Source organism: Eurytemora carolleeae, unplaced genomic scaffold (assembly GCF_000591075.1).
Source record: "Eurytemora carolleeae unplaced genomic scaffold, Eaff_2.0 scaffold433, whole genome shotgun sequence".
NCBI classification, from domain to species: domain Eukaryota; kingdom Metazoa; phylum Arthropoda; class Copepoda; order Calanoida; family Temoridae; genus Eurytemora; species Eurytemora carolleeae.
Window position 1 is genome coordinate 169,836 of NW_019396375.1, and position 13,969 is coordinate 183,804.

General features: G+C 36.6%; 1 protein-coding gene across 1 annotated transcript; it reads right to left on the bottom strand.

Annotated features, from left to right (window-relative positions):
* Nucleotides 1–375: 375 nt before the first annotated feature.
* LOC111702004 (uncharacterized) lies at nucleotides 376–5,506 on the bottom strand. The gene is made up of 2 exons (XM_023473522.1): nucleotides 4,932–5,506; nucleotides 376–3,219 (listed from the first exon to the last, which is right to left on the bottom strand). The coding sequence occupies exons 1-2, from the start codon at nucleotides 5,322–5,324 to the stop codon at nucleotides 703–705; spliced, it is 2,910 nt and encodes a 969-aa protein (XP_023329290.1). The 5' UTR covers nucleotides 5,325–5,506; the 3' UTR covers nucleotides 376–702.
* Nucleotides 5,507–13,969: the final 8,463 nt, after the last annotated feature.

A 13,969-nucleotide genomic window follows, 5' to 3' on the forward strand; every position in this document is an offset into this window, starting at 1 on the left:
GTATTTTCATAGATCAAACTTTTTCGTTCAGGGTTACCCACAAAAGATAAGACTTCAGAGAGGACTGTACGGAATTAATACTCTATTTGTTTCCTTATATTTTTGATTTCCCACAACTATTAAGATGTTTCTTTCTTTGCCAAATGATTATAATAGTTAATGAAGGACCAAAGCAACCAAATTTACCCTTAAAAACGTCATATTTTTAAGTGTTTTATTTCGTCTTAACAGTATTATTTCTTTATGGTAACCATGTCTCATACTTAATTAATTTGAACTAATGAAGCATCTTTTAAATGTTTCCGTTCATGTTTCATTTTAAACCTCACTTTAAAATAGAAACTAATTGATTGCAGCTATATAGAAAAATTAAAATATAATGATATACAAATTTATTAACTTTGAAAAATACATAAAAATCTGGGGCAATAACTTTCATCTTTGCGTCACTAATAATTTCAATTTGTTCTTTTTTCTGGCTATCACAGGGTTTATAGTGGTTTCAAAGGAACCTGGAGATACAGGGTTTATAGTGGTATCATGGGAACCTGGATATACAGACTTTTTAGTGGTGTAAAGGGAACCTGGAGATACAGGGTTTAAAGTAGTTTCCTGGGAGCCTGGAGATAAAAGGGGTTGTATTGGTATCAAGGGAACCTGGAGATACAGGGTTTAAAGTGGTATCAAGGGTACCCGGAGTTATTAAAGAAACAATCTTGCTCTCTCCATCTCCTCCACCTCTGCAATACTCTCCTGTAGATCTCCAACAAACCTCTGCTGATCGTTGTATGACCGGCAAGAGAAGGTTGCAGCCATCCTGCCGTTTAACTTCTCCTGCAGCTGAACTCCGAACTGATGATGAGTAGTTCTGAACATGTTTACTCTGAGTCCTGCCAGGTTTACACTGCTCCTAAACTGATGAATCTGCTTTTTCCGACTCTTCTCCGTCTTGGTAACTACAAGAAGATCGTTGAAGAGAAATATACCACGCTGGTGAGCATCCTTCTTCTCCTTCCTGTGCATATCTCCGACCTCAGCAACCCTGCAGAAGCAAACCAACCTTCTCCAGGTTGTGTTCAGTTTAGGTCTCTTTGATCCAGTTATAGTCTCTTGAACCCGGCTCACCTGGGATACATGATCCGGGCCTTCCTTAAACTCTGTAGTCTTGATCCGGTCGTAGATCCCTCTGAGCATATCCGGATCCACATCTGCTCCGTTGTCGATCCCTCGCAGATTTCGGAGAAATCCATCCTGGCGCATTTTCCGCTCCGGTTTGATGGAGTTGTTGTGTAGGTCGGTGTTGAGGAGCACCATAGCGTAGCTCAGGATGAAGATAGTATCAGGAGAGTTAAACCCAGATACAAACATCTGGTTGCACTCAATATACCTCCTGGAGAACACCTCGACCAGTTTTTCAATCTTCTGTGCTTCTCCGGGTATATGAACCTCTGAGAGAAGCTGTCGAAGTGCAATATCTAGATGCAGACCGGAGAAATCCATGTCGTAAATCATACAATGCAATACTGCCAAGTTGAATGGTTTCTGCAAATTGCAAATATACTCTCCGACCATTTTCTTGGACAATCCTTTCCGTCCTATCAGAAACTTGGCAACTGCAGGAGGGGTTAACTCTATAAAATCCCTCTTAGAGAGATAATTGATTCCTCGGTCCGGGTTGGTGTTGAACAGGTTGAGACCTACCCTGTAATATCTTCTTCTTACAGTTTCATCATCCTCTGTCTCATTCTCCTGGTCTGAAGCTGGCAGCTGGATACGAACAGTTTTCTTTAATTTGTTCTGCTCCACAGGGGCCCTGGAACCATAAAATTGGTCCGAGGGGAACCTGGATCCTCTGGTTAAATGTTCATGTGATGAATTATTGATCGAACCATAAATATCCTGATAGGTTTCGTAAATTTTAGATTTAGATTTATCACAACAACAGTTTGGAGCATTGCAGGGGGATAAATCTGAGACGTCTCTGGGTATAACTGTAGACCTGTAGAAATGGGCTGACTCCGGACTAGTCAGGAAGGTTGGAGAGCTCACCCAATAGCTATAGGGATCCTCAGGAATCTCAGTAAAAACCTGATGAGGAGTAGATGGGACGGATTCCGTCTCTGTACTTGAGGTACTCTCGGAGCAAGATGATCTGAATCCGCTGTCTATGGAAGAAACACTGTCACAAGGAAGACGGGGTAGAAGCATATCTGTTGGCGGAGGCGGAAGAGGCTCAGAACTGTTTTTGATATGAGGTGGAGGTATATAAGGCGGAGGGGGGAGCGGAGAACACTTGGCACTGCTTTCATTTCTCATTGGAGCTTTACACACCCCCTGGTTGGGACTAGAGATAGATCGGAGATGTAAATTTTGCTCTTTAACCCGGTTTTCACAAGACGGATTGACTGGGTTTGCTCTGGGTAGGATGGAATCTGACAAGGAGATTAGACGAGACTCCGGAGAGGTTTGCTGCTCCGAACCCAGGAATGAAACCGTCCTCTGTGGTGGACGGGGAGGGAGGCGTCGAGGACGTCTAACTGAACAATAAAGAGAGTCTCTAGCGAGATAGACAGGTTCAGGATCAGGATAGAAATCCTCTCCTCTCAGGGGAGGACAGGGGGGTACAGGAGAACCTGTAGGTGAGGCTGGAGGACGATAAAACTGCCTGGTCTCATCTCTATTCTGATTCATCTTGTTCTGAAGATCTGCAGCAGTCCTGGGCCTGGAACTGGAACCAAGATCTTGCCCTGAGCTAGATCTAGCATGCTCAACCTTGCCATCTTGCTCCTCTCTCCCACAGTAACATGGTTTTTCTCCGGGTCTCTCAATAGGCTCAAATCCGCTCCAGGAGCCAGATCTTCTATGGTCCCGGAGAGAAGAGGATCTGTTTACAGTTCCTCTTCTTCTATTGTTAATATGCCGAGCTGCAGGGCTTAGTCCTAAATCATTCTGAACCTGAACGACATCTCCAGAATCTACATTAATCTCAACCTCGGAGATATGAAGATCATCCGTCTCAGCAAATATACTTCTCCGTCTGAAAGAAGGATTTTCGATCGTCTTCGCAAGATTAAGAACCCGTGAAAATTTACTCCTAAGGATATAATCTCTCCAGTAGGACTGTATAACCGTGGCGGCTCTATGCGCCGTATATCTTCCGCCGTATCTGTTCTCCAACACTTGCATCTGCCGTTGAAGGATCTCGGGACAGTATTCACCCTGAAAAATTGAAATTATTAGACAAGCAGAACTAATCTTCAGTTTCCCTTAAAGCGCCATCTTTGGGGCTTTATATTTAAACGTTTAGGATATTTGACCCTTAAAATGGACTCTATTCAAATACTGCGGTTTCAAAGCGGTTCAAATTAAACATTTCTATTTTAGAAACTTGAGATATCTTAGAATGAGATCAATGATTTTCCATTAAAACCTGTCAATCCAGTCCTGTCCAATTTATTTAGAGACCATTTAAAGATCAATGTATAGATTAAACGTCAATTAGAACTTTGATTGACTTAAAGGGACTGTCCACGTAATTTAAATTTAAAGGGGAACATGTTCAATTCACAATAATACCTTTTTTACATACCTTTATCTAATAAATATTAAGGTAAATAAGCTTAAATTTTCCAGTTTTAGCAACAAACTCTGATGTTTTCTTCCCTTTATCTTTGCAATCCAATGTCGTAGACCTTTGATATTTCAAAATATTTATTCTGCTAGATTAAATTCCTGAGCTTGAAATATCTAAGGTGTAAACCATTAGGTTGACAAGATAAAGGGATTAGAAGAATTGAGTTTTTGGCAAAACCCAGTTCCTTTCCTCTAAGCCACAATTAAATATAATCAATTTTGAAAGAGAAATTCTGAATACATCTTTCATACTTGAAACTACAAAGCTTTTAAGGGTTCCTTTGACTTTTCAGAATAGTACATGTCAAGTCTGCATTCCTTTTAAAACAGATCAAGAGCAAATCATTTCTTTATCAGGAAGCCTTAGAGCTTAAAATATCATAGTCATGGAGCTTCAGGACAATTCATTTATTTGTCAGAGAAATTAAATCTAATTTTGAGATAAATTCCTCAATACTCATTAAGATGTAAAGCAAAATAGTTTCAAAAGTTAAAAAGATTGAACCAGATCCTTTTCAGAAGGAAAACTTTCTGATAGAAAATGTCAGTATTTGGCCTTGAAATATTATAGGTGTCCTTTTCAGAGCCCCTGGAGCCCTCAGCCAAGACTATCGTTTAAATAGTTTCCACCCTATCGATAAAGTTCAGACAATTTAGGACATTAGATTCATGGCGGTTCAAAATCTAATATGGCCGCGTGTCAAAACTTTGTTCGTAGATTTCACAATAAATGAGTAAACTACTAAACTAGGGCCCACCCACCTACACTCTGACGGAGCAGGCTAATCAACTGATTGATTGATTGATTGGTCGGAAATTAACTATCCCACGATGATTTAAAAAAATAAAAACGTTCTGTCAAGATTAAACCCCCACGGCTTCAAAGGGACTGTTCATAATTATCAGAAAAAAATCCAAAATTTTATTAAAAAAAAAAAAATTCTGATAATATCATGATTACTAAATTCTAATTTATATAATACTAATATCAAGTAAAAGTAAGTCCTTGAATTAGAAGTTTTAAATCCATTTTTAATTACAACAAATTGAAGTATGGATATACCAATGCTCTAATGTATTTTTAAATTATTCTATGAACCAATGTATACGATATATCAAGAAGAAAAAAAATTTATATTTATAAATGGAAGGATGTATAACACTGCGTCCTAAGGATTGATATGGAGCATGTGTAAAACTAATAATTCATAATTATTTATCAAATTTTGACAGGGCAGACATATGTTCATGTGTATCCATGTCAGAAAGATAAACATAGAAAATATATTTTGAATTACCTTATATGAACTTAGAGACAATTCTGTATTTTGTCTGAGATGTCTGTATGGACGGAAACCTTTGTCTCCTTCCATGTTTCCGTATTTTCCGGGTTGAATATTTAACGGAACTTGTGGAATTACTCCGCGCTCTTTTGACGGACTATTCCGTTTACAAACAGTTGCGTACAACGCTTCCATGTTATCCACATCAGATTCTAGCCTTTCATTTACACTGTTATCATTATCTGTAGGTTCTACGAACCGAACTGATTTCACGAGGTTAGAACGAATATTACTCCGGGTAGGAGGTTCCACTGTATTCCAGTCCACACGTTTGCCAAAACTGTTGTTGGAGTCGGAGAGTGAGACGCGTAAACCGGCAGATGCGGAGCATACACGGCGGGGCGGCATCACGGGGCTTCTATACACGCTTACGTCACACTAGAACATTCCCTTGGTAGAAAAGAGTAATCAATATTCTGATTTTAATAATCAAAAACTTAGAAAATATTCTAGACACGTCTGCTCTCTGCTACAGTCAGTGGTCAACTGGGGTCAGGTGAGTTGTTTTTAGGTGTCATTTGGTTGACCCCCCCCCCTCCCACTCACCCTCACAATACCATCTGCCGTCGAGGGGTAATCATTTCTTAAAATAAGCAACAGCTGCCTCCATCTGTTCTGTTCGACCAATAAGAGACGAGGAAAATATATTTTCCACCAATTGGAGACGAGATTGAAAGCAGGTGGAGAAAGAACTCAACACACAGTGTCCTGGACCCTTAAAAGTACTCGGACCCAAAGAAGGGTTTAATCAGAGATGAAGGAAGGATGGAGAGGGAGAGGTGGTGGTAGAAAGGAGAACATAAACAAAGAAAAGGGAGAAAGGAACATAAAGAAAGGATGAAAAGTGAAAAGTTGGATTAAAATTGATGATAAATGAAGGATGGATGAAAGATGAATGTATAAAATAAAGCATAATAAAATTAGGATGAAAGTTATGACAAAATAGATGAAAATTCTGCAAATTTAGAATCAACAAAGAAATTTAAGCTCAAACTTTCCTTGCACCCTGATGGTGTAAACCTTTGATATTTCAAACTAAGAATGTTTGATCTGAAAGAATTCATAGTGTGAAATATATAAGGTCTGTGACATCGGGTTGCAAAGAAATAAGATTAGAAAATAAAAGCTTGTGCCAAAGGATATTTGATAGAAAGGACGTCCCTACTCCCTATATTAACACAAGTCAGGATTCGTGATTCATGAATCCCTAGATATAGGTTTCATAGGAAAAATCGATATCCCCCCCCCCCACATAATCAATAATTATTATTTAACATGGTGCTATGTATAACAAGATAGGAAGCTAGATAGTTAGATACATAGTTAGATAGATTTAGATACAGGGTGTCCCACGAAACATGACAATTGGTGAATAGTTTTAAATGTCTTCTTCCATATACAGTATAAGATATTAAAGACTTCTTGCAGTTTATTTCGTTAAACAAAACTTTTGCTCAAATATATTTCATTTTCTTATCAATTTCACTGCAATATGACGACAATGTGATATTTATTATAATTTTCTTTGGCATCAAAGAGCTTAACAAATCATGGAAGAAGACATCTAAAATTAATCACTAACTGTCATGTTTCCTGGGACACCCTGTATAGACCATAAAACAAATATGTATGTAGATATATACATATATGACATACTTATGTACATATGAAGTAATATATGTATAGCTTGAAATATGTATGCAGATATATACATATATGACATACTTATGTACATATGAAATAATATATGTATAGCTTGAAAGAAAATAATGCTCATTTTTAAATTGAAGATTTAAATAACTATTTTTGCCGATTTATTGAAAAAACTTTTTGTTTACAGATTTTAAATAATTGAATTGATATGAAATATTTTTTATCTCTGAATGGCCAGATTCCAAATTGAAAGGACTGCTCTGTGTTAAATTGAACATACTATAATTTTGATAGAATCGATAGATTTTATTTTTTTTGCACTGGTTTCATTTTATACAGAGGTTTAGGAATTATTATCATATTTCTTTATTTTTCTTGTATGTTAAAATAATTGTACATATATACGACTTTAGTCATGTTCACTTGTATCTCTTTGTTAAAACAGGATAATTTTAAACATATAATTGTAATTAGTATTCGAATTCAGAATTTAGAATTCAGAATTTAGAATTCAGAATTTAGAATTCAGAATTTAGAATTCAGAATTTAGAATTCAGAATTTAGAATTCAGAATTTAGAATTTATAATTCTATAAGTAGGATCGATGTTTCTTCTAAGTTAAAATACAGATTTAAACCCAAGGTTGATAGTTTAGGACGGTTTTACTCCGTCTACCTTTAGAATCAGTAAATCCCTGAACCTGGATACAATCCAACCTGTCCTGTCACATCGAGATCTACTCAGACTGATACAGGTGGGGCTTTTCACTTTAACCCTGTTCCTATGACCCCTCCCCCCCCCACATTTAAGCCAATGTATAGCAACGAATTCTGCACATGTTGGTTCGCCCTGCCTTAAAATTTGAATACTAAACATGATAAAGTCCTAAATATGTGGTATTTCAACAACTCTTAAACATTTTAAACCATTTCTGTTTCGTGTTTAGGTTTATAATTGTTGTGAAATAAGTATTTACATCCAACCCCATGATGTTAGGGATTCATCGTGATTTTACTTTGACCATTTAAATACTATTGACTTTATCTATTTATTTTTTGTTTTCATTTTCAACAATATTTTATGATATTTCATGAGGGTTTATAATTGTATGCATAGTATCATCCAATGTATTATGATGTTTCTTATATATCTTATTCTATGTTATTTCATGCTCAAGAAAATGTCATAATGTTTTAGAAGGCTCTTTTATATCTTTTTGTGTTCCATGAAATTTCATCATGTTCTACAACGTTTAAAAATGTCTTGTGTGTGAGTCGTGATGTTCCAATACACTTTATGGTGTTGAAGATGATTTATGCTAAACCGTAATATGTACAACTATACAGCTGAAATACACATTCATGCATGCACATTGCAAAATGCACATTCATGCATTTAATAATGTTCCTTGACAGTGAAAAATAACTCGTTATTTTGTCAATTTTCCAATTTTAAGTTTTGTCGTTTCATGATGTTCCATAATGTTCCATGATTATTTTATTATGTTCCATCATGTTGGACATGGAATGTTCCATAATAATAATAATAATAATAATAATGTTGAAAGTCCATAATGTTCCAAGGTAATTTATTGTGTTCCCATCATACAGTCCATGCTGTTCCAAGGCAGTCGAAGTCCATGATGTTTAAAGGCTGGCGATAATGTTCCAGAGGACAGTCCAAAATGTTCCCAGATAGTCCATAATGTGATATAACAGTCCATAATGTGCCATAACAGTCCATAATGTTCCAAGACAGTTTATCATGTTTCAAGATCGTTTATGATGTTTTTTGACAGTCCACAATTTTCCAAGTCATAGTTATATACATCCTTGACAATCCATAATATGCTAAGGCAAATCATAATGTTCTAAGATGGTTCATAGTTTCCAAGATAGTCCATGGTGTTTCATCGGGGTTTCATTTGAGAAGACGTAGCACTTTTAACAAATTCAATAGTTAAATTTTTTTGGACAAATACATAGGTTTGACAACTAACAATTTATGTATATATATATATATCAAACTAACCTTCAGAAGGTAACAAAACCAGGTTTTAAGGTTTTTTTAAGAGTTTCCCACTCTGGTTTTCCACAGTGGTTTCCCACTGTGGTTTTCCACAGTGGTTTCCCACTGTGGTTTCCCACTGTGGTTTCCCACTGTGGTTTCTCACTGTGGTTTCCCACTGTGGTTTCCCACTGTGGTTTCACACTGTGGTTTCCCACTGTGGTTTCCCATGTGGTTTTCCATTGTGGTTTCCCACTGTGGTTTCCCACTGTGGCTTCCCACTGTGGTTTCCCACTCTGGTTTTCTTATATGTTTTCACTGGATATATCTTCGTCAATACATTACCCTAACTACAGGAAACTCTAACCTTTAACCTACAGGGTGTCCAAAATAAAATCTTAAAAAGACTTTCTAAATATTTCTACATGATAAAATTGTTTTTAAAAATGTAAAATATTAAAATTCAAGAGTCGTGATCAGAAAATTAATATTTTTCTGGGAGACCCTGTATCATCATTAAAGGTACAAATATCGAGGAAAAGGAGGGACGGGGGGCTATCAATATTCAATAACTTTTTATCATTCCTGATGATCGTAAGTGTGTGACTTTTTTTGTAGTTTGCGTACATTTTCATTGCAATTGTATGTACATTGTACAATGTATTAAACTTTGAAAAATTAATTCAATGTAGATACATAAAACATATTTTCTTGTTTATAAATTGTGTTTTATTATCACCAAAAGTATTTAAACATTTGATAAATATTTGCTGAATACCATTATATTATAAACTTCATTTAAAGTAGAAGACAAAATAGTAATACTTAAAGGAACATTCCTTTATTAATGGACAGATGGCACGTGGATTTAGCGGCTCTGTCAATATTTTTTAGAAAGCTGTGACTTTCGATCACAATTTGACCCCTCATACATAATTTTATAGCCTTTTTTCCTTTACTACTNCTGGCGGACTGACCATATTTCTAATCATATATCTCTCGTATTACATTTTAAAAAAAAAAAAACTTTACATTTTTGTCGATATTTACTGTAATATTAAAGATTTTTGCATAACAATTTGAGAAGAAGCTCTCAAGTAAACAACAAATCTACTTCCAAATCAGAATTTGGCTTTTAGATCGCATTATCGGAAGAGCTTCAAGTCGTGATTGAAATATCGTCCTTTGTGATGTGGGTTACCCTGTTTAGTTCCAATCAACTCCTCACCTATCTAAAAACATATCTTGATATGTGTAACCAATCATATTCAGTATCGTTAATTAACTTCGGGCCAACAACTCAAAACAACCAACCCTGGTTAGGCGGGTCCAAACTGCATAGTAAATTGTGATTGCTTATTTGTAATATCTCATGCTTTGTAGTTGAATAAATATATGAATGAATGAATATGAATATTACAATTTCTGATTAAAAATTATATTTTCAGATTAACAATGGATATTTTCTCTTGCTCTTTTTAAGCTAACTCCGCGCGATGAACGGATATACTGTATAACTTTTATTTAATGTTTTGCAGATTCAGTTGCAAATTTTAAATTGTGCAAATAATTCATTATCAGACCGGAAGTGAGAAGAAAGTAAAAAATGGCGCGGGCTCTATTTGCAATATTTTCTTGAAAGTTGCACTGCACACACCATCTAATGATTATAAATAGTCACTTAAAAATATAGAGAGAGCTTCTAGGAGCAAAAAGTTCTCAGCTCAGGTTGCTCAAATAGGCAGAGAACTTAAGCGTAATTTTACTTGTGACATCATATACACCAATACAACCTGGGAGCTCTCCAACATCCTGCGAGCTACTTCAACACCCTGGGAGCTACCCTAACATCTTGAGAGCTACTCCAACATCCTGGGAGCTCCTCCAATATCCTTGGAGATACTCCAACACCCTGGGAGCTACTCCAACACCCTGGAGCTAATTCAACATCCTGGGAGCTAATCCAACACCCGGGGAGCTAATCCAACATCCTGGGAGCTAATCCAACACCCTGGGACCTATTTCAACATCCAGGGAGCTACTCCAACATCCTGGAAGCTACCCTAACATCCTAGGAGCTACTCCAACACCCTGGAACTTATTTCAATCCACCCCTTTCTCGATGAGTGCTTGGGAGCTACTCCAACACCCAGGGCGCTACTCCAACATCCTGAGAGCTACCCTAACATCATGGGAGCTTCTCTAATATCCTGGGAGCTATTCCAACACCCTGGGAGCTATTTCAACATCCTGGGAGCTACTTCAACATCCTGGGAGCTACCCTAACATCCGGGGAGCTACTCCAACATCTTGGGAGCTTCTCCAATATCCTGGGAGCTACTCCAACACCCTGGGAGCTACTCCAAGATCCTGGGAGCTACACTATTTATGAATCTTAAGTTATTCTATAACATCCGCCATTGTTTAATGTAATATTTGTAGTTCTGAACAGACACCAGACGTGACGCTGTAGTCTGGTCGGACATTGGACACTGACAGTAGATGGACACTGAGGTGGCATAACTCTATATTTTATACAAAAACTAGACAGGGTTAATTTTATTAATATGAATTGATTCCTATTGAGATACATGTAAAGCAAAGGCTAAATCATTACTTCATCAGGAAGAAATGGAAGGATCAGAGTGAGAAAGAGGGTTGGAAGGAGGGAAAGGGATTGGGAAGGGGGGAAGAGGTTGGAAAGGGGTGACACGGGGCATAATGAAGGAAAAATGATTGTGTAGGCGGAAAAGGAGGAAAACGGGTCGGTAAAGAGAAGAAGGTATTTGTATTGAGGAAAAGAGGATGGGAAGGATGATATGCGATTTTGAAGTACGAGAAGAGGCTGGGAAGGAGAAAGTGGACTTTGAAGGAGGAAAAGCGGGTAAGAAGAAGGAAAAGAGGATGAGAAGGATGAGAACAAGGGAGAAAAGAGTGAGATCGAGAATGATATTGCGAAATGAAGATAAAAAGAAGAAATAGATTATTGGAAAAGGGAAGAAAATAAGGAAAATGTGTGAAGAAGAAGTTGGTAATGGTAAGGGGGAGAATGTTGGAAATAGAGGAGAAAAGGCGAAATAAGGTGTAAGAGAAGGTTAATGGGGTTTGAAGAGAAAGGGAAGGGAAGGGACTGTGAAGAGAAGAGAAAGCTAGAAGAATAAAGATTAAAATGATAGGATAAGCAGAGGAGGACCCGAGGAGTGTGGGATGGAAAGGATGGATGAGAGTAAAGAAAACCGGAAGGGAGTAAAATGANCTATCTATCTATCTATCTATCTATCTATCTATCTATCTATCTATCTATCTATCTATCTATCTATCTATCTATCTATCTATCTATCTATCCTACTGATATTTAGACAACTCTGAAAGTTAGTCATCAAATTTTTAGACAGCCGATCCACTTTAAAGTGTCACAATGACTTGGACTTTGGTTTTACATTACAAACCTGCACTTAGACTTTTTTGTAGGCCTAATTTTATACATCTATAAAATCCAGCAGGCTTGTTTCGGCTTAAGCTTAAAAGGGAGTAATTGGCAAAATATTATTTGTTTTTTGTGTGAGAGCGTGCACACATCTTTGTTTGCAGTAATATCTTTCAACCCTGTATCAAACAAGATCTATCTATCTATCTGTTCAACTATCTATCAATCTGCCTTTTAAACATTTCTTGTTCACGTATACGTATTCAATCTATAGATATAACAAAGCACTGGTTGCACAAAAGTGAAACCGAACTTATTTTTGACATTTTTCTTTATTAAAAATTATTTGCTGAAGGTTTAGACTTACTTAACTTATCTTGCAATAATCATAAATTGATTTTGATCAAAACAGGTCATAAATAATTCACAACAGCTAGTTCAGTTTTAAAGAGTTAAGTTAGATCGTAACTTAGGATTGAGTTATCCAGTATACGTTCTGCATGGGCGCTGAACTAAATATTGAAATGTATTCCCTTAATATAAGTAAAAACATCGTGATTCTAAGAAACAAAGTCAAGGAATGAAGATTAAGGCGAGGCCGGATATAAGATTAATAATCCAGAAACAGAATCCATTGCAAAATCAACATATCCTGGATCCCAACCCAAGAATCCAGGATTGCAGATCTAAAATTCAAGATTCAAGATTAACGATCCAAGACCTCCTACCCATAAATATGTTTATTTTATTGGACCCTATAAAGATAGGCAAAAAGTTCAAAAACTCAAGCTTCTTGAATTAGAATTAGTTGAGGTGGTTTAGGATCCTGTAAATTCAAAAGGTTTCAACCAAAATTAGGAGACGGACTTATCTTCAATACAGCACCTGCTACCATAATAAAGAAGGGGGTGGGGAGACAGTTGGGTGACGGAGGGGAGTNGGAAGGTTAATTCTATAATTAGATATTAGAGTTAAATTTCAGGGTTTGTATTTAAAGTAGATTTCCATTACAAGTTGTTCACTCTAGATTTACAAATAAACCCTGTAGATAAAAGTATTGGAGATCAACTGCCTGCATATTTAACATTTTTTTCTGGGTTTCCACCAAATATACAGTTTTTTTTAACACGATCCTGTTCCAAAAAAATATTCTTTTCTTTTATATATTTGTTATTAGGTAAATGTAAACAAACTACATAAGTTATTTTCTTTACAAGTTCTTGTTTACAGTACGGCAATTTTTTGCCCAAACAATTCGTCCAAACATATTTCAAAGATATAGAGTGAACACAGGTCAGAAACGTTGATTTGACAATAATTTAAGTTGAAAGGCACTGTATTCGTAATTTCAAGTGGCCCTCCATTTGATCATTTAAGTCATTATTTAATGAAATATTTTGATTATTCTCGTTTTTCTAGCTTGAAAAATGTTTAATCCTGATAACGTCTGAAGCTAGGATGAAATGCGCAAGTCACTATTATAGGAAAACCCAAATTGAAAAAAATTGATTTTTGATGATAAACATGGAAACCATCCTCATGGTCAGACAAAGCCTTTAAAGGTACCATTGTGCATGGCGAGTCATTAGAAATTACGACAAGCGAAGAGGGGGGTCGCATCTCTAAGGAACATAACCTGAAAATTGACTACTTTGCATTGAAAAATCCATGTTTATGTAAATATGGAGAACAATAAAATGTGTTCTGTAAGCAGAGTTAGCAGAGGAACATTTGTAGATACACTATGTGGGTAAACTTACTGCACGTGTATAATGTAAATTAACGGCCCAGAAGCGACCAGAGGGGTTGGGTGCCAAGGGGTTACAGAGGGAAGGGAGTGGGGGGGGGTGACTTATAATAATGGTTTGTATGGTCGGTTAGATACGAGGATAGAAGAATATGGCAG

Coding starts and splice junctions, on each gene's coding strand:
- LOC111702004 (XM_023473522.1), bottom strand. CDS start 5,324: ATGCCGCCCCGCCGTGTATGCTCCGCATCTGCCGGTTTACGCGTCTCA. Junction 3,220..4,931: donor TGTCTCTAAGTTCATATAAG/GTAATTCAAAAT, acceptor TCAATTTTTCAG/GGTGAATACTGTCCCGAGAT.